Source organism: Haliaeetus albicilla, chromosome 17 (assembly GCF_947461875.1).
Source record: "Haliaeetus albicilla chromosome 17, bHalAlb1.1, whole genome shotgun sequence".
Taxonomy (NCBI): domain Eukaryota; kingdom Metazoa; phylum Chordata; class Aves; order Accipitriformes; family Accipitridae; genus Haliaeetus; species Haliaeetus albicilla.
Window position 1 is genome coordinate 6,087,307 of NC_091499.1, and position 21,440 is coordinate 6,108,746.

Below are 21,440 nucleotides of genomic sequence, written 5' to 3' on the forward strand. Positions count from 1 at the left end.
TCAATATTCAATCAATATTGATTTAAAGATATGAATTAATATCCTTAACGACTAAAATTTGTGTGACATAGCACTGCAATAGAAAGCTTTAACTTTAAGAAAAAGATTGCCTCAAATATTATTTTACAGGACACCCTTCCTATTACTATGTAGCATAGACATATGATTGGTCAACGTATATACATATGCCATGATTCTAAGTTCTCCTGAGAGATCTCCTTCCTATCTGGTACAGGAACATGCTTTTATTTTAATCTCTTATTTTCCATCACTCTCATAGTTCGTGACCCAAGCTGCCGGTGTATATTTTATGTGATGGTGACAGTCAGATTCATGTAATATTCAGAGCTGGGAGATGTCTAAGGAGTCCTCATGCTCTGGCATTTATCAAAAAAGTTACGTCTATGTGGCAGATACTACAAGCGGTGTAGGTATAAGAACTGGCTTGGATGCTAATACAGCAGTGCCAGCAAGGAGATCTGCCAGGGTTAATATACATAGCTACTCAGCACAAATGACTGCAGCTTCTCTTACCTGACTTTGTTCAGAGCTTGTTGGGTGTCATTGTTGGGTAAACATTTTGGTGCGTAGAGGTACATCTTTTATTTTATTTTTCTTTAATATCTTGAGGCTTGAAAGGAAACTGAGTGTCATTTCACTTAAAAAATACTAATGATAAAAAAAGAAATTGCAGTGTCCCTAGTTGGAATGAAAACCTTCAAACCAAAAAACCCACTTATGGGAATGAAACTTTGCAAAAGCTTGTTCTGTGAGCAATTACCATGCATTGATGTTTTTGAAATGAATATGATTTCCCAGGCTTCTAGTCTGTTTGGCTCTGTAGCAGCCCTTCAGGTTGAGGGACTCTTAGCTTAGACAAGGAATGGGGGAGCAAAATACAGGAGCAGGGGCTAGGTGAGGTGGGCAGTCCCAGATTAAGGAAGCTGAAGCTCCCAGACATAATAGTGAGAGAGAAAGAGTCAGTTATGAGAGACCTAGCTCTTAAATGTCATAGCCAGTAACCTGCCAGGTAAAGCACCCGAATTTCTTTGTCATGGGGGTTGCTGTGTAGGTAGGGGCAAAATTCCTTTTAAAATGTTTGACCAAGGTTTGTGAACAGATTGGGTCTAACAGTTGAGATTGAGTCTATGAGAGTGTGCCTGTCACCAAGCATTTGCCTGAATATATTGAGAAGATTTTGATGTTTTGGGAGAAGAAAAAAGATTAATGCCTAGGCTTAAAAACCCACTCTGGGAAGTATTTTGCAGTGTATGACAAGGTTTGCATCAGAGTTTAGTGCATCCTTTAAAAAATGCTTTCTTTGTGAAGCTAATTTGTTGGTCAGATCTCAGAAGTTCATTAACTAATGTTAACTAACCTTTCTGAACAGGGAGAAGAGCGGTGAGAAGCTACAATTCAGAAGTAATGCAAAGTATAACCCCTTGTGACTTCTGTGAAAGTGATTGCAGTCTTTGTCACCGAGATGGTTCTCCAGCCTTGCTTCAGCACTCTTCGTTGGCCTCCTTGTTCTGTGTGCTGTTTGTCCTTCATGTAAACTTGCTGTGCAGTTGGGTGCTGTAAAAGGAAACAGATTATGTTTCATATCTAAGGTTTCCATAAATTATCCAAAGAAAATTTTATGTTCAGATACCAGCCCGTCTTTAGTGATTACAGTGACCAAACTCCTGCTGCGTTCAGGGAGAGCTGGGCTGGCCCATATGGTAAATTTCTGGCTGTGCCAGAAAACTTCTTTAAGTGTCTGCTGGAAAAACTTTCCAAGTGTTAGTTTCATACTGAAGTTATTTTCTGAAGAAGCACAGAGTTACCGAAAAAGCAGTCTGAGAAAATACAAACCTAGCTCATGTTCCTGCTCCCTTTTTACCCCAGCTTTCAATTGTGCTTGTTTTTTAGGGATGTATGTTAGTTTACCGTGCTTTTCTGAAACACTGTCTGCTTCTATGTCGGGGTGTTGGTAGGCAGAGCACTAGGACCTTGGTATCAGAGCTTGCTTTCTTCTGCTCTGCAGACATGACACTTAACATTAATACTGAATTTCTCCGTATGCTCTCATGGGGAATAATATGAAAAATAAAAGGAGCTGGCTTCAGAGCAGAGACAAGAGCCAAAAAGTGCTGCATTCACAAACTGCTGAATGCTCCAGAAAATTGTCAGTCTTTTTTTATCATTACAGAGAAGCTAGGTGGATTTTTTGCCAATTCATAAGCTAATCATGTTTGAAAATAAGGCCTCAGGATGTTCTCAAGCATTTTACTCTGAAAGGCTTTTACTGTAAATGCATCAAAGATGGAGTCTATGTCTGAGACTTTATTTTTCCAGGGTTATTCAGAAAGAAAACTAATTCTCATTCCATGTGAGAATGCTGGTGTCCACTGGCATATTTATGGCCAGCAGGTTGAAGGTTGCTTTGATCGTTTTCTGGTTTTTGGAAGTCTTCTAGAAATGTCACTCTGGGGCATCATTTGTGTCTTGCGTTTGCAGTGTCATCTTTTCAACGATTTAAGTGGCATAACCCTAAAGGGCTGTTCGCTGCTCTCTGTGCCCTGTCATCTGGCTGGCCCTGGGTGCCGTCTGTGCATGCAGCTCCTGTGGGGGGTTGGCGGGAGAGGCTTTTCGGAGGTGTGGGCTGCACATGCATTCAGTCCAGCAAAACAATTGACGTGGTTGCTTAACTTTAAGCACATCCTTGTATGCTTAAGTGCTTTGCTGAAGTGGGGTGGAGGAGGGGGACGCTGAAGAGCAACAGGCACTTTTACACCCAAACCTGCTCTTTGCACATGGGGAGAATTACAGGTCTCTATGAATGCGGAAACACGTGAGCTTGGGAGCTCTTTGCTCCTGAGTGAGTGTGTGAACGTCTTCCCTGTCTGGCAGCCAATTTATCCTTCTTGAACACTGCCTGTGATATCTAATACTTACTTCTTTTTGATCAGGAAGCCAAGCTGATAACATTCCTAGTTACTAAAATGAAGTTAATAGCTGTCATGCTGACTAGTGGAGGTAGAAATCTTAAGGCTATTGATTCCCTTTCTTTTATGCCTTTTTGAGACGGAGTGTGTACGTGTGCACATGTAATAATATGGCAGTCACTTTCCTTGAGCAATTTCTAATTGTTATTCAAATTTTGGTACTGCTTCAAGTGTATATATTTTTATTTTATGCTCATCTATACTTTTGTTCACAAAGGAAATTAGTGGATGGTAGCATGGGAAGAGGCCTGAACTTCCTGAACTGGCTGCCTTCTAATACCAAGGTATAGGTTTTTAACTGCAAAGCTAGTTTAGGTGGGGTTATTTGTTTTACTTTAGCTGTATTTAGAATTTACAATGTTTTTCACAAACTTGGGGTTCTGTTCTGTCTCTCTGGCAGAGCTTAGGCCTGGTTCTTTGTAGTCAGTTCGTGCTTTTCACTTGTGCTTGGCGCACTTTGGATCTAGCCCTTTGAATAGTTGATTAGTGCCTTAGCGTGAGTGCCTGTGCTGCTCTGACCCACGTGAAGCAACACCGTATTTATTGAAATCCAAAGCACTGCTTAGTCAGTAGGATGCAGGATCTGACCCTCTGTAAGTCATGCCCTTGGTTACACGGGTCCAAAGCTAACAGAAACCAAGATACAAACTGAAACACATCTTTGCATCTCAAATCCTTTACCCATGTGTGGGAGGATAGCTTGAATTGTGCCAAGTGTAAGATCTGGAGAACACTCACACTCTCAACTGGGATGTGTTTTGCTGTGGGTTTGATTTCTTAGTGACCTATGAAAGCAGGTGTTTTGCCTTTGGGGACAGCAGCCTTGACATGTCGTTTGCCTCCATTTAATGTAATTTCAAGAACCCAAAGCTCACATACTTTCAGTTTTTACTATATGAAGAGCTTCTAAGAGGGACATTGCTACCTGATTAATCTTAGGATAAAGAGGCTTATTTTCTAAACAAGATGTACTGGAGATAAACTACTCTTTTGCAGTAGATAGTAGGAATAAATCAGTTTTATTTTGCAGGCAGTCCCAGCTTCCTGAGTATCCTCCAGAAAAATGGATTTAAACTGCTCAGCCTAATTTCAGGCAGTGCAGCTTTTATTAGTATTCCCTTCCATTTCTTTTTGAGACAAACACCACATGTTTTTAAATGACTCTTGGCTGCCTTGCACACCCCACTAAGAAGCATCAGTCATAATGCACCATATCATGGAAATTGTTGGAGTCAACGAACAAGCATCCTCTTTTATTTTATTTTTTTCTATAGAGCAGGTATATCATTACAGACACCCAAATCTGCCTCTGTACTAAGTTATTTTAGGAACAGTGTACATCACATGACTTTAAACAAATGTTTACACCGGGTGGCCTTTAACATTACTACACCGATGCCTTCAGTCACTTTGCAGTTGCAGCTAGTGCTTTGAATGAGTTGCAGAGGATAAGTTTTGTATTGTGTGTTTGCAGTGAATGGAACAGAGGAAAGGGAGTATTACATGGCATGATGACTTTTTTTTGTTTTCCTCATCACCATATGTAGGAACCTTTACACAAATGCTCAGCATACATATTTTTCCATTGCCCTGGAAAGTCAGTTTTTGATGTTAGAAGGGCTATGTTCCCAGTGAAGGTATTAGGAACTCTTTTAGCAAAAAATCTTTAGGAGCTCTTTAGGAGCAAGGTCTTTAAGGAGCTTTAAGGTGTGGTCTAAAAGCAGGCAGAAAAAGGTATTTCGTGATGGAGTCTTCATGTTGCATTGCCTGAACATTTCTGCATGGTTCCTATTTCTTTGAAATCTGAGTATTCTCTGGTGCTTCCCGTGCCTTTTTCAGCTACATGCTGTCAATGGACATGGTCTGTACAGGGCCATTAATACGCTATTAAATCAGTAAGATATAATCATTTATTTAGGATTGAGTTTAAAAAAGAAACGATAATGCATTTTAAAATATCTCCCGCCCCCAAATGCTACCTTTGCTGTCATCCATGATCTTAGCCCAGGTTTTCTGTACAGGTTTCCCTGTGGGTGTCATCTAGAAGCATTCTGTACCGAACGCTGTTGTACGGAGCAGGGAACAAGTGCTGCCGAAGGGGTTTACAGCACCTCGGAGTCTGCACGCTGGGCCAGCTCGGTGCCTGCTGTGGTTCCCAGCATGGCACTGCTGTGCTCCCATTTACTTCACAAGCAGGAGCTTGTGGCTTGTAGACGTCAGTGGCACGTGATAACAGGGGGAAGTGGCTGGACTGGTGCAGGAGAAACAGAAGAGCCAAGGTCCAACATTAGGTGCCTCTCTTTTGCCTTGAAAGTCACTGTTGAAAACTGGACCTAAGATTCAAAAATTGGTTTTAATCAGTTTTCAGAATATTATCCTAGCAGTATTTCTCCAAATGTGTTGTTCAAGTTGGTATGAATATTGACAAAATTTGGTTTAAGCAGACTCCTGTAGAAAGCATATATATTTACATAGCCATTCTATAGGCTCCAATGTATGACAGCGTGCAATGTGTGTGCAATTAAAAACATACAAGATCTTCACAAAGTGCCCAAACCAGTGTCACTGTGTGATGTTCTGTTTTTCAAAATACACAGTTAAGGTTTTAGGAAAGATTATATTTGGAAAGCAACTGGTACCTAATGGCATAATTTTTCTATCATCTCAAACACTAAGAAAGAGTATTCAGTTTTAATTCTAATGGCCAATAATATTTCCATTGTAGCCTTTCTTCTTCTACTATAAATCTTTACGCAGTGAACCATATTTAAGTGTTTAGTCCTCTAAATACACAGAAGATTTTGAAATTAGATGTTCTCACTAGTAATTTATCCATAAAATATAACAGCAGTATGTGATCAAGTCTTTTTAGTTATTATTAGATTCTCCTTTTCCCCATGTCAAAATATTTGACTTCAGTGTTGTTTCTTATTCAGTTTATTGTATTTTTGTGTGCCACTTGGAAATATCATTGCACTAAAGCTATTCTATGCAATAAAATCTGACAGTGTGCTGTGTTAGATCAATCCAGTGATTATTTTTCCTAATGGATAGCTTGTTATTTTCAGATGTGTATGAGCATTAATTGCTTATGTGCTACATTTGATTCACCAGAACTCCAGTGTTAAGATTTCTCTTTAATTTCAAATCATACATTCTATTTCTGTATTTCTTAGTGGTTACCAAAAAGCTTCATCAGCCTTGTTCAGATCTTATGATGTTATATTATGAATTGATTTTTCTGTATTTTTTAGTACTGTTAGGTTGGGTGGGATACTAATATGAGGAAGAAAATACAAAAAATGCTAGCTCAAAGAAGTACCATATAAGCAGGTGTAATGTACCATACATTAGCTGTCCTACTGGCTATTGCATCTCTTCTTTTTCCATATCAGGCCTTAAGCAATTTGAACTAAAAGTCTTGGCTGCCTTGAGACGTAGTCAGATGCCCACTTTGATCTAGTTTAGGATCATCATACGCATTTCCACTTTTGATCAAATCAGAAATGGTAGAAAAAGAATGCTTTTATGAGCTGTTTTGAGCGAACAGAGGTGAACTAACATGCCAGCTGTGCAAATTGCTTTTGTCTTTTCAAATAATAAGGCAAATGTTAAGGAACCAGACTGTTTCACAGGATTTTGCAAAATTGTCATTGATTTATTTTTCTTCAAATAAAGTTTGCAATAGCTATTTTTAAATTCCATTAAAGATGACTTTTAATAATATATGTCTAGTGTTTGCTTGTTTAACCATACAGCTGCCTGTAGTAGATCGCAGTTTCTGTACTGGGTCGACCACTGCCCGTCCTCAGCGTGTCTCAGAGGCTGCCTCACCTGTGTTTTAACGCTCGTAACTTGAAGAAGTGGTGCAGTGGTGACTTCCATGGTCAGGCTGCTAACTGCAACCTGACAGATCATTGTTTGGGACTTTTCCAACTTGGGGGTCACCACATTTTAAAAGCATATTATTGTAGGCAACGTGAAGTTATTAGAAGCTTTGCCGTTAATGTCAGCAGAAGTAGTATACCTAAGGTTATGGGATGAACTCAGAAGGCAGGTCCTTTGTGATCATGGAGAACCTCAGGAACTGTATTTTCTGTGAACAGGAGCAAACCTTTCAGATGATACAGAGCTTAGTGCTGTTCGGGGCCTGAAGTGGCAGTAAATGAGCTCCAAGTAATCTGTATACCAAAGCATTTTATAAAAAACCTAATTGAATTGATGTGCAATTTTTTTTTTTTCCAGGTGAACTGCCATTTTGATTGTCATTTTTCATGCTTTTAGAAGTTTGGCCTCCATGACCCTACCTTTCCCTGATTCTCCTCACAATTCTCTCACCATTCCTCCTGCCTGTCCCTGGAAGAGCTTCCTGGCCCATTTTGGCTTTGAGGTCAGGTTCTGCTCAGCCTTGCTCACCTCTTTTACCCTGACCTCTCAGCGGTCATGAGCTCAGCAACCATCCCAGTGCTGATGTCTCACAGATCTACCCTTTTGTCAAGACTAAAATCCTATTTGGTCTCACTTACAGATAAATAGCTATCAACTCAAACTCAGGGTGGATAAAGGATGCTTGGGACTTGTCAGCACAGATCTATGAAGCTGACATCATGTTTAACCTACCTGATAGTTTTCTATGATGTGAGGATTGGCTGCGTGGATGAGGAGAAACTGGATGTTTATCTGGACTTTAGTAAGGCTTTCTCTCATGACATCCTCATAGATAAACTGATGAAGTATGGGCTAAATGGGTTGACGCTGAGGTGGGCTGAAAACTGGCTGAACAGCGGGACTCAAAGGGTTGAGATCAGCAGCACAGAGCCCAGCTGGAGAGCAGTCACTGGTGACGGACCCCAAGGGTCGATACACGTATAACGCTTTGTATGCTCGTACAGGCACTCACAAAGCTGTATCGCTGCTTTCTGGCTGTCGTGGGTTGATATCGGCCAGCAATTAAGCTGCTCACTCGCTTCCCACCCCCAGTGGGATGGGGGAAAGAATCAGGAGGGCAAAGAGAGAAAAACTCATGGGTTGAGACAAAGGCAGTTTAATAGGGAAGGGGAAAATAGGAAAAGAAAAAAGGGAAAACAAGTGATGCAAAGGCAATCACTGACCACCTCCCGCCAGCAGACCAATGCCCAGCCAGTCTCTGAGCAACAGCTACTTTGGGAAGTGTCTCCAGTTTTATATGCTGAGCTTGACATTACATGGTATGGAACATCCCTCTGCTCAGTTTGGGTCAACTCTCCCATCTGTGTCCCCTCCCAACCTCTTGCTCCCCCCGCAGCCTGCTTGCTAGGAGGTCAGCGTGAGGAACGGAGAAGGCCTTGACGCAGCTAAAACATCGGCGTGTTATCAGCACTGGTTTGGTCACAAATCTGAAGCACAGCACTATCCGGGTACTATGAAGAAAACGAACTCCATCCCAGCCAGATCGGTAGACCTGCAGCCCCCCCCAGCAGGTCTCCTTTGCTGTGATTTTTTTTCATGTGTCAGGGTGTGTGAGCGCAGACAAGCCTTGTGCTCCCATGGAGCTGAGAGCTATTGTGATGACCAAGAGCTTGGAGCTTCTTGTGTCCTCTGCCTGTGTGTATCGGCTGTTGTCTCTTCCCTTCTAGTGAGATGGCAAGCCTCTTGCCGTCTACGTAACATCTGCCTTTTCCTGCATTGGTACAAGTTTGTTGCGATAGGGTCTCTCACTGTATGTTCCAATAATATCCTTTTATGGGGAAATAGAGTAAAGCCTAGGAGTATAAACTTGGAAATTTTTTATTTTAATAGAATTTAAAATACCTCAGTTGTACAGATCAAGAATCCACTGAAGTAAAATTACTGTATTAGTTAGCTTTGGAAAAAATCCTGTTTGATCATTTGTTTTGCTCACCTAGAGCTCTCCCTGACCTTGTAGACAACACACCTATTTCCTACACCTACAGCAGATGATAAAAGATACAGAATGTTTCAGTCTTGTTTTTTGCTTTTTCCCTCCCATATGTGTAACTGCTTTAAGAGCTGCAGGTTTGTGGGTTTATATTTTTTTGCCCAGTATGATAATAAAGCAATAAAAATACTCTGCTTAATCTTATTGCCATATGTTTTAGTTGTGTGTTCTTATCCTTAACACATAACTTATGCTGATGTTCCTTTAATAGAAAAACACTTCCCAAAGTGGAAGATGGTTTCATGGTTTTTCTGTTTTCTAAAAATATTTTCCCTTACACTCAAGACAGCATTTTCCCAATGTCTGCTGTTTGTTCTTGCTCCCTTTCTGCCTCCTTCCTCCCCATTATTAGCGCATTAGGGACTGAGGAGTGGTAATCTTTAACGGCAACGAGAACTGCAGCAGGCTGTGACTGCTGAATGTGGAAAATATATATTTCTAGTAATATAAAACAGTGGATGCTGTTTGCAGGCTTTGCATGCTCTGCAAATTATCCTTTTCTTGTTTTCCCTTTGATGCCTTTCATTTGAGTTTACTCCGTGTTGCTGCAGTCCCAGTAAACACAGCACAGTCCCGAGGGGTGACAGGACCGTGACCTTAGAGGAGTAACCGAGGAGGCAAATCTTCCTATACTAAATAATTGATGGAAAGTATCTTAAGAGTCATCAAGCTCAGTAAGTTCAGGGGAGAGACGAACTATTCCTGTAAGGGGGAGAAACGGTTGGTTATGAGCCACCGGTGCGCGCGCCCTTTGGCTTCTCTTGGGAATGACCCAAGTCCCCAGCACGATACAGAAAGTCCTGGGACCCCGTCAGAGGGAGAGCAGTCCCTGAGCCAGACGTGCCCCGTGAGACATGGAGCTGCTCCATCCAGTGACCACCTTTGCGGTAAGATATTTTCCATGTGGAAAAAAAAAAAAGTGCAATCTGACACAGACGTGACTTCCAGGGTTGATTTTAGCTCCGAGCGTACTGTGACTGAGTACAGCTGTGCTTACCTGGGCAAAGGAGAAGTTAGAACCTTGTGTGTCAGAGTTTAAGATGGCCTTCAACTGTGAGAGATTAGGAATAAATTTGATGTAATAAAGAGTATCGTGCAGCTACATTTTCATACTTTTCTTTGGAAGCATCCTCTGCTGGTGTCACGACTGGGCTGGATGTGTTTCTGCTGTTACCTGCTATAACCCAATCCCGAAGTCCTTCCAGCGCAAGGATCCCTGGATGGAACTGCCACTTGCTTATTGTCCTCTTCTGGGCTTTGAAAGCCTTAAAATAACTGTCTGTTTGTTGCAGTGGAGGAAGGATTATCTTTTGAAGGCCCAGAAGGGAAAGTTACATTGAGTGGAGTTTCACAAGGGTGTGTTGGGGTCCTATTTGGAAAGCTAGAAAAGAGCCTTATTAAATTTGCAGGCAGCAATAGACTGGGGGGGGGGGGGGAATTCCAGCACTGCGGAGACCGGAATTCAAGTGTGGCCATGACAAAATGCAGAAATGCTCTAAAAACATCAGTTCCACTTTAACAGAGATAAGAGCAAAGCTCTGTGCCTAGGAAAGACAGCGCTGAGCCGCACAGATGCAGACTGAGGAACGACTAACCAAGGCAGAAATTCTGCTGAAGAAAAGCCGGGATGCGAATGGATCGTTCACTGGACGCAGGCCGAGCTGTTGCATCTGATAACGTTTGTCAAGCTCTTGGAAAAGAAGCAAACGTGCTGGGTTGTGTAAACAGGAGTGTTGTCCGAAAAGCAGCGCTTTCTCCATCCAACATGGCTGCAGTCTCGGCTGGAGTAGCGGCTCCTGCGTGGGCACAGCACCCCAGGGACAAGGGGCTCCAGATGGAAACGGCAGCCAAAATGCTCGGGGACCTCACAGACGAGAAGTGTGAGGAAGGGGTTAAAGAAAGCAGTGGTTTAATCTATAGAATAGGCAGCAGAGGTTAATGTCATAACAGTTTATCATAGAGTGGTGATGCTAATAGTAAAAGTAGTGGAGAGATTTAAATAGCAGGAAGGAGCAGTTAGTGTAGATACTAATAAAAAGGGTCAAAGGATCTTGAATACTTACGTTTCTGAAAATGGCTTGTAGGCTAAATAATATCAGGGAAGCCTAAGATGCGAAATGCAACTGTTGTAGCTGGACAACTGAAAGAGGGCAAAGCCTGAGAGTGGGGCTCTTAAGCAGGTAGGTACAAATGCGCTAGAAACGCCTGTGCTGCGCTGGGAGACTGACAAAGGACAGCGTGGGAGTTCACGGAGGAGCTGTTGTAAATCCTGCCTGGACATGATTTCATGGACATGCATGGACGCGATTTCTCGGTGTCCCTGACACTCTTATTTAGCTGGGTTCATTAGCTCTACGTTCATAAGGCCATAGCAAGCGCTCGAATAACCAATTGCAGAGCAGAATAGGCTTACTTAGACACAATACTTGCTTTGTGTTTATATTCCTGCCAGCAATTTACCTTTAGTTTTTGTCTGTTATTTTAGGTACTGTTTGTTGCATTTGGTATCCTGTTTTATTTTCTTCGTTTGCCTTCAATTTTAAGTCTTTTATGAAATCCATGCCGCTGATTCCTTCGAAGCTCACTACAAGGACTGCTTTGTAGTTTTACCTTACAATATATTTTATATAGTTTTATACACTTATTGTGTGCCGTAATCTCCCAGCTGATATATGAACAGATTAATAAACCTAGAAGTGTATCTTCTAGGCCAACACTTTTATTACGGTCATTGAGAATGCAATAAAACTGATTCACTGTTCATGAAAGCATGTAAGAAAAGGGAAACCCACTGAGTTTATTACAATGCCATTCAATATATTTTATTATTAGAAGAAATTAATATACAGTTAAATTTTCAGATGGTTTAAAATTTGTAGGGTGGTAGATAATAAGAATTTAATTTTGCAGTCTGATGGGATGTACTTGGTACAGTGGTCTCCATACTGAGTCACTTATATGGAAATTTTAATTTCAATTTTGTCAATACTTGTTTAATTGCAAAGCATTTTTCTACTAAATATGAACAAAGAGAGAGATTGTATGAACGGAACGTGGAACAACATCTTAAATCATCTCTGGCTGTCAATCAAAGCATTGTATTTAATTTTTTGTTGTTTCAATATTGATGTTAGCCCTAAATAAAGCAAACTGGGAAGATGAGACATTTAGGCTACGGACCAGTTCCCGGAAAGGTGGTTTTGGCGCAGGCTACTAGGTAAAACGTAGAAGCAACCAGAGCTTGAGTGTAAGTGTAAATACTGGTATAAACATACCGCCTTTTCCGACACGAGCAGTCCTGGAAGTGTCGGGCAGAGGCACGTGTAAGTGGTGCAGAAGCGCTGACTCCTTTTTTGCTCTCTGCCCCATGGACACCCTTAAAATCCCTGTTACCCCTCGCAGAGGAAGCTCACGTCTGTGGGACTCGCTTTCAGCCCTCGGCATCCCCTTCCCTGCGCTGCGGTAGCACGCGTCTGTCTGGCACTAGCAGGGCGTTCGTGGCGTGAAACCAGCCGAGACCTTAGGCACTGCTACTTAGGCAAGAGAGGATTTTAATATGGCTGAAGGGAAGAACGAGAAATCGTATCCCTAATAAAGAGGAATAAAATGATATAAAAAAGAGCCTCTTGATCTGATTCACAACAGCCGCCTGCCAGGGAGACTCTGCGGATTTCCCGGGGGATTCTTCTGGCTCACTTTGATGGAAAGGGAGGATACTTTAGGTAAGTGGATAGACATTTCTTTATATTTTTTTTTAGAGATGAATGCTTATTAAAATGCTGGATCGAGGGGCAGGGATAGTAATATAAGCACATGTGGAAATAATGTACTGAGAAAGCTCTGTGGTTTCATATGGAGAAAAAAGATAGCAGCCAACTCTAGCTCAGTGGGCAGCTAATTAAGCCAGAGATCTCTCTGTACATTGTATTCTAAGTTCAGTACAAAAGCATGTATCAGCAAGGTGCCATATGATTTTTCCTTTATAGTTTGCAGTTTGATTTCAGGAATGAACTATGCATCATCACCATAGTGATCATTTAAAGGTGAATGGGTTGGCTGGAAGTTAGATGGGAGTCAATATGATTAACGTGTCTTGTTCCTGTGCATGACAGTTTTCCTTGGTCAGTTGTTCACGTGCAGCTTAGGTCTGTTGTTTCTCCCTCCCTGGTTTTAATGGGATCTTATTTAGAATAATAAAAATATGAACACTTTTAATGTTTAACAACATTAAGTTGTATTGAGACAGTTGTAAGGAGTGAGTTTGCCGTTGCTCCATATTCTGCTTGCTCCATTTAAAATGGGATGCTACACCTTTCATGGCTCCTTCCTTGACTCCATCCACCATTTTTCCTATACACAGAGACCAACCACAGTCTAGAAGACTTTTATTACAGGACACAGGAGAAGCAAAGCCAAAAAAAAAAAGGTGTGAATGCTCTGGGAGGAAGCACAGCGTGTGGTCTCAAGGTGGTACCTCTCACCAAAGGAGTATGAGACATTTAACAGTGCATTATACAGAAAACAAAGCCTAGCGTGACCTATCTAGCTCTGCCTCAGCTGCGTCTCTAGTTTCATTCTTTTTCCACTTATTCATAATGACTTTATTCTTCTATATTTGCAATAAGTAGGACTGGGATAATGCTGCACAGGGTCAAATACAGGAACACTCTCAAACACAAACCTAACCCCCAAATCCCTCTAGATTAGCACATTTCACCTGGCGACTGGTGGGGCACATCTGGCTTGCAGGAGGTTTGTACCTAGTCCGTTTTCCTGGAGGTGATTGAAACCAAGTTATGGGAACTTTGAGCAAAGCCAAGTACCACCTTGTGCTCCCCAAGCCCGGGCAGCCGCAGGCACAGGGTGACAAGGAGAGGGACACCGAGCCAAGGCTTGCTCTTTGAACTGTCTTGCCCCAAAGCCCAGGCATGAGAGTGGCCGTCTCCCACCCAGGACATCAGTCAGCCTCTGTGCCTGCTCACCGGCCAAAAAATACTTTTGGTAATGGGATGTGAGTCTGTCTGAGAGACATAGGGAAAGGTGGCTGTGTGGAAGAAGGACAGCAAGAGAGGGAGAAGGAGCAAAGCTTTAATCGGGCTGATGATGGACTGTTGGTGCTAGATCAGTGTACAGATCTGGATTTATTCTGTGCTAGTGGCAGCAAAACTGACTCTTCAGGCTGACATTACATGACTTCTTTTACAGGTTGCAAACCACATTCCTACGTGTATTCAAGATGATTTTTGTTGGTGTGAACACGAATCTCTTGCTCTACATCATGTGCAGTGTACGTGGAATGTAGCTCACTCTGTGAAGGGTGTCAAGGAACAGGAGATGCTAGCATCAGCCCAGTGAGAGTCAACAACGTCAAGCTGCAGTGGAAAATGGCAAACAAGAGAGTCTGATAAATAAGAGTACACTTGGGAGACACATGATGCCGTTCCACTTCTCTGCTACTGGGAATACCATGGCCGTGTTTCATTGAGGTCTGTGGTAGGAAACCAGTGATGTGGCTGTGGAGCTCCCAGGGGCAGACAACAAGGGTAGTCTAGAAAGCACAGCCACCACGGGAAGGTTAAATGAATTGGGGTTGCTTGAAGCCCCTGGAGGTAGGGCTGTGGGATAAGATATTTCTCTGTCAACGATGTCTAGCTGTATCAAAAACTCTTGAAATGTTGAGAATAATTTGTTTGCTGTGACCGTGAGAGGTAAGATTAGAAGCAGGTGATTAAATTGCAGAAAGAAAGTTGCAGTTTGAACATCAGGGAGAACCTTCCTAATATGACAAACAAACTGCGGGATAGGCTGTTGTGGGAGACAGCCAGCTTCTTCAGCAAGACACTCTTTAAGAGCAAGTTAGACAAACATCTGCTAGGAATGACCTGGGTCTGTACGAGTCTGTCTAGGTGGTGGAGATGGAATAAGTAACCTCTTGATGTCCTTTCCAGTGCTGTTTTGCTACGAGCTGAGGTCTGCAAGCTCTGCTGCAGTGACACAGCATCAGATGGCTTTTATAAGAGACCTGCTGAGATGTGCAAGGTGTAACTTGCTGCTGATGCTAAGCTAACTGCTGAAAAACTGCTTTGAATTCACTGGAGTTACAGTGGGGTTACGTGGTGTAAATGAAAATCTAGCCCATAATTCCCTCTGTAAGTCAATGCTCATTCTTAAAAGCACAGTGGGACCGCTGGGACATCAGACTTCTGATTTATAACAGGGTTCACAGTATTTACAGAATGAAAGTCGCCTCAATGGAAAGTATAGGATCAGGCATTCTATAAGATGGGGCATCAGAGACAGTGATCTGAATTTCTGAGTCTTTCAGGGGTTGTCTATGCCTGATAAATGTGAGTGGGTAACCTAACGATAGATCTGAGTTGCATGAACAGACACCAGGTAGCTGTCTCCCAGGCTGTTCCTACGGTGAGGCTGAATCATAGCATAGGATTTATAGGTTTCAAAGCCCAGTCCTTCATTATTATAAAGAGATTTAAATGATGTCTTTGTGATTGTGCTGGTTACAGCTGTGTTGTTAAATTACAGTGTGCAGATTCAGCTTTACAGAGTATGAGCAAGCTATCCGGGGAGTGTTTTCATTAGTGGCTACGATTCTGTGCCAAACTTTGTCCTCCAGATCATATTTCTGCTGAACTTTCCTGCGTCTTCACCATTTTCTTCCCCAAGGATAAAATAAAAATGCTAGAGGTTACAAAACCAGAAAAATGATACTGAATATACCTTGGGCACGTAATAACACTCACAGAAAGCAAGACTGTGATAACCAAGATAACAAGAATGCTTTTGATTTTTAGTTACACTTTTCCATGAAGCCAGAGCTCACGTTTGCCTGTCCGAACAGATGTTGAACAAATGAACTATTTATGACTGAATGAGGTGTGTGCTGAAGGCAGGTTGTTAGGCAGAAGTGCAGCTCTACACCCAGTACCTTTAAAATACATTTATAGATGAGACTGGCATGGTCCCAATGCTTCCTGTTATCATATTTCTTGCCGCACGTACAGTTTTACCACATTTTAAGTGCTGTGACTGGCTGGGCCTTAGGAGTGCAGGACTACACAACACCCCAAGAATCAGGGCCCTTCCAGGGTGTCTTAGGCTTAGAAGTCCTCATGGACTTTCTTAACAAGGAGCCCTGCTCTCGCTGTTCCCTGGCACCGAGGTGCTGGTGGGGAAAAAGGCCCCTTATTTAAGCGACGAAATATCTATCACATGCAATACATTCACTGGTGTGCCGGAAAAAAGCAGTGTAATGGGTGGTTGTTTCATATTTATCAACAAACTACTTCTCCAGGAAAGATTGTGTTGAGGGTTGAAGCTCGAAGGGGTCAACCATGCAACAGACTACTGTAGGGCGTCAGTCTAGGTGGGGGACACTGGCTGGTGGACGTGGCTGTTGGCAATGACAGCTGACAACCGCTGGCCTGATTATTCAAACCAGAAACTACCCCTGTTCCTTGGGAGGCAGACACAATTGCAAGATGGAGGTTGATGACATGGGTAATAAAACAAAGAGGGAATTTCTCTTTTCCTGGTGAGAAGACTCGCTACCTCCAGAACGGCAATTCGGAGAGAGAACGAGCAAGGATATAGGGATGTCCTGACATCTTTAAACTTTTAGCTCTTGAAAAATTTTTGGCACTGCTCTGTGTCTTTTCAAATATCCCATTCACATTAGTACAGAAGGAAATCCATCCTGGTTATTCAGCAACACTGCTTGCTAGAGCTGCTAGTCACCATTTCAAGTGACTGCGAGCATGACAGAGAACGTAGCTGGTAGCACACACTTGTTGAGCAGAAATCAACCAGACCGAACCCACAGGATTACGTGGGAGCAGCGGTAACTGTAGGGCGAGATTTTTGACCTCTGCAAGTTGCTAGTTTTGCATATCCTCATGTGTATGGCTTGAATAGAAGCACAGCAGTTTGTTATTTTCTGTTCTACAGCTTGCAGCTGCATGTATAAACACATTAAATTTGAAATCCTCCCAAATCTGTGAAATTCCCATAGATGTAGGTCTTATATCCTGGCAGGAGTTCAACTCAACATCTCCAAATGAGTGTTGATGAGGTATGCACACTCATCAGATACTGTCTGTATTTCCATTCTTCTGGGGTGCAGATGCCCGTGAAAGAAGCCACAACGCTGGGCCAGAGCAAATACCAGAATTGCTGCCCTTGAGCCATTGTAGCTTTACCATCTGGGAAACAATTGGTTGCATCCATCTTAAAAATCAACTGCTGTGTTATTAACTTTTTAAAAACTGTTATTTCTTGGTGAGAGCAGGAATCTAAACATTAGCACAAATTGGTGCATGTGTTGCAGCACTTAGAGCACAGACAGAGCCAGGCGTGGAATTTTCTTTGGAGACCACCAATGAGTCTCAGCTGAGGCATCTTCTCAAAGTGTGGATGTAACGCTCAGCTGCCAGCTGCACATATTTTGATTTTTTAGGCCATCTTCAAGTACTTAGGTTGAATATTTCAGAATCAGAAATGGAGAAGAATGTCAGTTCTTGATTTCTGAAAATCCCAGAGTCCCAGGGAGCTGTAAGTGATCTGCTCCTTTGAAAACGAGCTCACTGCTGTCCGGTGACCTAACTACAATTATAAGAGCTTACTAGTAGGTTCACACTGGGAAAAACCTTGCCAATAGTCAAAATGAAATGATCTGCACATACAGTATTGGCATAACTTGGGTAATGCCTAGTGAGTGAGCCTGGCAGGGTCTGGGAACCAGGTGACAAAAGGATTTTTTAATCCTCTTTCTCCTGATGCCTACAAACAGCCCCGTGTAACTCTAGTTCTACTCCTCAGCATGCTGTACTGGATTTTATCTGGTTTTATTAGAGTAGTCAGTTTTTGTGCAAGTTTTTCCATACATGAAGTTAATTAAGCAGAGAAAATAAAGGAGGTAGAAAGATCAAATGACTACGCTGTTAGATTTTTTTCCTTTTATTACTTACAGCAGAGCATACAAAACTTATGTACCATCATGTTTTATGAAGGAGACTGATGCTCAGGCAGAAGGGGTTCACATATAATTTGTGATCGAAAATCTCATTTTTATAGCTTACTTTAGTTTACTAGTTTAGAGAAAATGCACATTCAGCCACTGTTCGTTTTCACTGCATCCTATGACCAAACCATCCTATTACAGAGTCCCAAAGCCACAGGAACTTACCAAGTTTCCTTTCAAGCTTCCAGATGATCTACAAGTATTTCAGTCTGTCTTGTGTAGACTCCTGATACAAAATTAGGTCCCTTAATTAAAGAAGGAATGTGCAGCTAAGTACCCGAAGATTTTTTAAACAGGACTTTCATTTAAATGTAATTATAAAAAGAATTTATAGATGGTTGTATAAAAGCATATCAGATGAAGCATTTCAGATACGTTCACTAAAAGATTTTGCAAGCAAAGAGAAGACTTTCAAAAGCTCAAGAAACAGTTTAGTCCCCAGCTGCCATGAGAAGCAAATTCCCATTTTGAAAAATCTCCTGTAACTGGTTGTAAATGATGCACTAATTTCCTAAACAGATTTTTCCGAAACTAGATTCTGCTTCAGATCAACCTTCCGGACAGCCTTTCATGTGCTAAACTAATGGAATATGGCGTCCAGCCTGAGCTGAGTGTAACCTAATTGAAAACTTGTCAACCAAAAATGTTCTAGTCAGATCATTAAACAGCTGATTTATGTTCTTTTTCCCAGGGTATGTGAAACTTCAGGCGTGCACACACAATATCCAGTTTTAAAAGGTGCGGTGGAGGAGCAGTTGTCCCTTCAGCGTGCCCAGGTAGGTCAGGACTCGGTCAGGCACACGCCGTTGTCACCGACTGCGTCGTTATCGCGAGCTGGGACAGCCAAGGAGTCCTGCTCCGTCGCCCTGACCCACGTACGCCGGGCATCGTACGGTCAGGGAACAAAAATATGGTCCCTGCTCCAGAAGACTCACTATCAACATGTGAAACAGGGGGGACGCAGAAGGATGAGGACAGACGGAACAGCAGGAAACAGCGAGAGAACTGCTGCAAAGCAGCGGGTAGATCAATCTTGATTCGTCGCATGTGCCTGGTAGAGCCCAGGTGTAGACAAAATTCTGGACCAGATCCTCGCATCTTCCCTTTGAATCTCATTAACGCTACAAAGCATCAACAACTATGAACTTATTTTAACTGTGTAATTAATTGGGGCTTATGCTGCTTTGCATGATTGCTGCTTGAAAGGTGTGTAACAATCATTAAGATTGCTTTGATTAGGACCCTTAGTGGTGTCATGATCAGTTTTAGGGGTCAGAGGAGGAGCTGTGATGGGATTTGAGTTCAGCTATAAACTTTTAAAGTGATTGCAAATTTAGGGTGAAAGATTACCTCGTGGTTTAAATGTGAAAAAAAAATTGCCTGCCTTTGTTTTTATTACTCCCCCATGTAACTAAATAGCTATTCTGGAAATATCATTAAAGTGGATTAAAAAGAAATGTTACCCAGAAGAGAAGTTTCATCATTGCATTCAATTTTCTCCATGGAAAACAGTAGGTTTTTAATGTAATTGAATGTCAAAGCTCTGCAGATGTAATTGTTATGCTTTTTAAAATAAAAAGTTAATTAAATAGAAGTGACACTCCCCTGATTAGCTTTTCTCCCTTTTGGATGACTGCAGCTTCACCTCTGTGTGCAGAACTGGTGAGTGGAAAAACGACAGAAGAAACCGAGAAACGAAAGAAATTAAAAGCACCCTAAAATTGCTGGCTCCGTCTCCTGTTCAGCAAATACCATCTTCATAAATAGAAAGGATGACCACGGTACTCTGGAACTGCCTTGCCGTGCAGAAGGTCATTCAGAAACGGAGGAGATCCAGAAGAACGATGGGGGTGGTGAGGAGAGAGGGAGAAGTCCAGATTTAATAACATTGGAAAATTTGAATCAGACCTGAACTTCATTAAAGTTTCCGAGTTTCTGTCCTGAAATTTGGAAATATCAGAACCGTACAATTTCTCCAGCAGTTTAATATTTGACTTTTTGCAGCTTGGGGAGAGGTGATAAAGCAGCTCAATTCAGAGTTAGCTCCAGAGAGCTCCTGCATCTTAGGCACACACGCTGCCGAGTCCTGTAATAAAGCCAACAGGTTTATGCCTCCAAGAGATTGACCTCATTGCGAGGGCTTAGGAAGCACAGTATTTTAGGACTGGGAAAATCTTTATCAGCCAACTATACTGGGAAATGTTTGGGTCTGAGTGAAGGGTAACAGACATTCTTGTAGAGGTAAAAAAGATACGTGCTCATCTGGCTGCACTTCAGAACGCTGTATGGACTGCTCTGCATGTGGTATGTGATGTGTATGAACATCTGGAACTAGCAGATAGTATTTTTGATAAACTACGATCATTTTGTACTTTTTTCGGGTGCCCGGAGGTCTATTAGAAGGTGTTACAAAAGCTGAGCGTTTGTTTGCAAGGGTTCAATCTGGAAACGAGAAGAAAATAAGCAAGAAGTGGATGCAGATCCCCAGACACCCATATTCAGAAGGCACAGTTTACCTGCCGCACTGAGCCACAAGCACAATGGCCTCCTGAGTGCCCAGTTTCGAGAATTCAAGACGGCTCAGATGGCTGTTTTGGCCTGAGGTTTATTATTGCCAGCGCCTTCGGATAAAAGAAGGAGTATTGATCATGTTGATACAATTCCAGGAGATATCTGCAGAAATTTCTCAGAATTTCCAGGTTTTCTCTTTCTCTTCTTTTCAGTTTTGATGCTGAATGTGAATTCTCAAACCAAGATTTTCTTGAGAGATTTCTATTTTGAGTGTTTCACGGTGAGTGCATTACATATCTTTGCAATGTCATCATTCAGTACTTTATGGCAATGAATTCATTCTGTAAAAGTTGTAATTCACCATAAAGTTAGGGAAAAGACCATAAAACATTTCTGGAATTGTAGAAAAATTGCAAAGTCTAACTCACCTAGCAGAAGCTTGGAAATTTCAGTAAGCCGAGGTTCAGATTTGATTCAAATATTCCAGATTCACTGAGTTGTGATAGTTTTCCTTAAATGATCTTCCTGACCTCATTTAATAAAAATACCTTAAACTCAATACTGATGTAGTCATTGATATTTCAGAAATTTGGCAGGGGGTGGGGCAGTATTTGCACTTCCCTGAACCCTTTTGATAATATTGAAGAAGATACTGTTTTTCTCACATTATTGTCTAGGAGAGTCCAGTTATGGTAGTGCCTATTTCTCTTGTTCTGGATTAGAGAATGTCTGATATGATGGAGCCCTAAACACATCTCTTATGTAAAAGGCTGAGTTTTAAGACCTACATCACATGAAAATTGCCTCTCCAAATAATACCTAAATATTTGGCTGTTGTTATCCTCTTATGAACTGATTTTCTTTGGACCAGAAATTCTAACTGAGGATTAAAGAAACTCTTCCCCCCAAAAGTTCTTTAAATTTCTGAGCTCTGGGTAAAAAACTGTGAAGCCAAAAGTCATACTTT

At 41.9% G+C, this 21,440-nt stretch overlaps 1 protein-coding gene across 2 annotated transcripts in view; it reads left to right on the forward strand.

Moving 5' to 3' along the window:
• CD109 (CD109 molecule) overlaps window positions 1–6,711 on the forward strand; it is an 84,305-nt gene extending 77,594 nt beyond the window's left edge. For both annotated transcript variants that reach the window (XM_069804679.1, XM_069804678.1), the window contains exon 33: window positions 1,391–6,711. In XM_069804679.1, coding sequence (XP_069660780.1) covers window positions 1,391–1,581 — 191 coding nt within the window. In that variant the 3' untranslated portion in view covers window positions 1,582–6,711. The remainder of the gene's footprint in view (window positions 1–1,390) is intronic.
• Window positions 6,712–21,440: the final 14,729 nt, after the last annotated feature.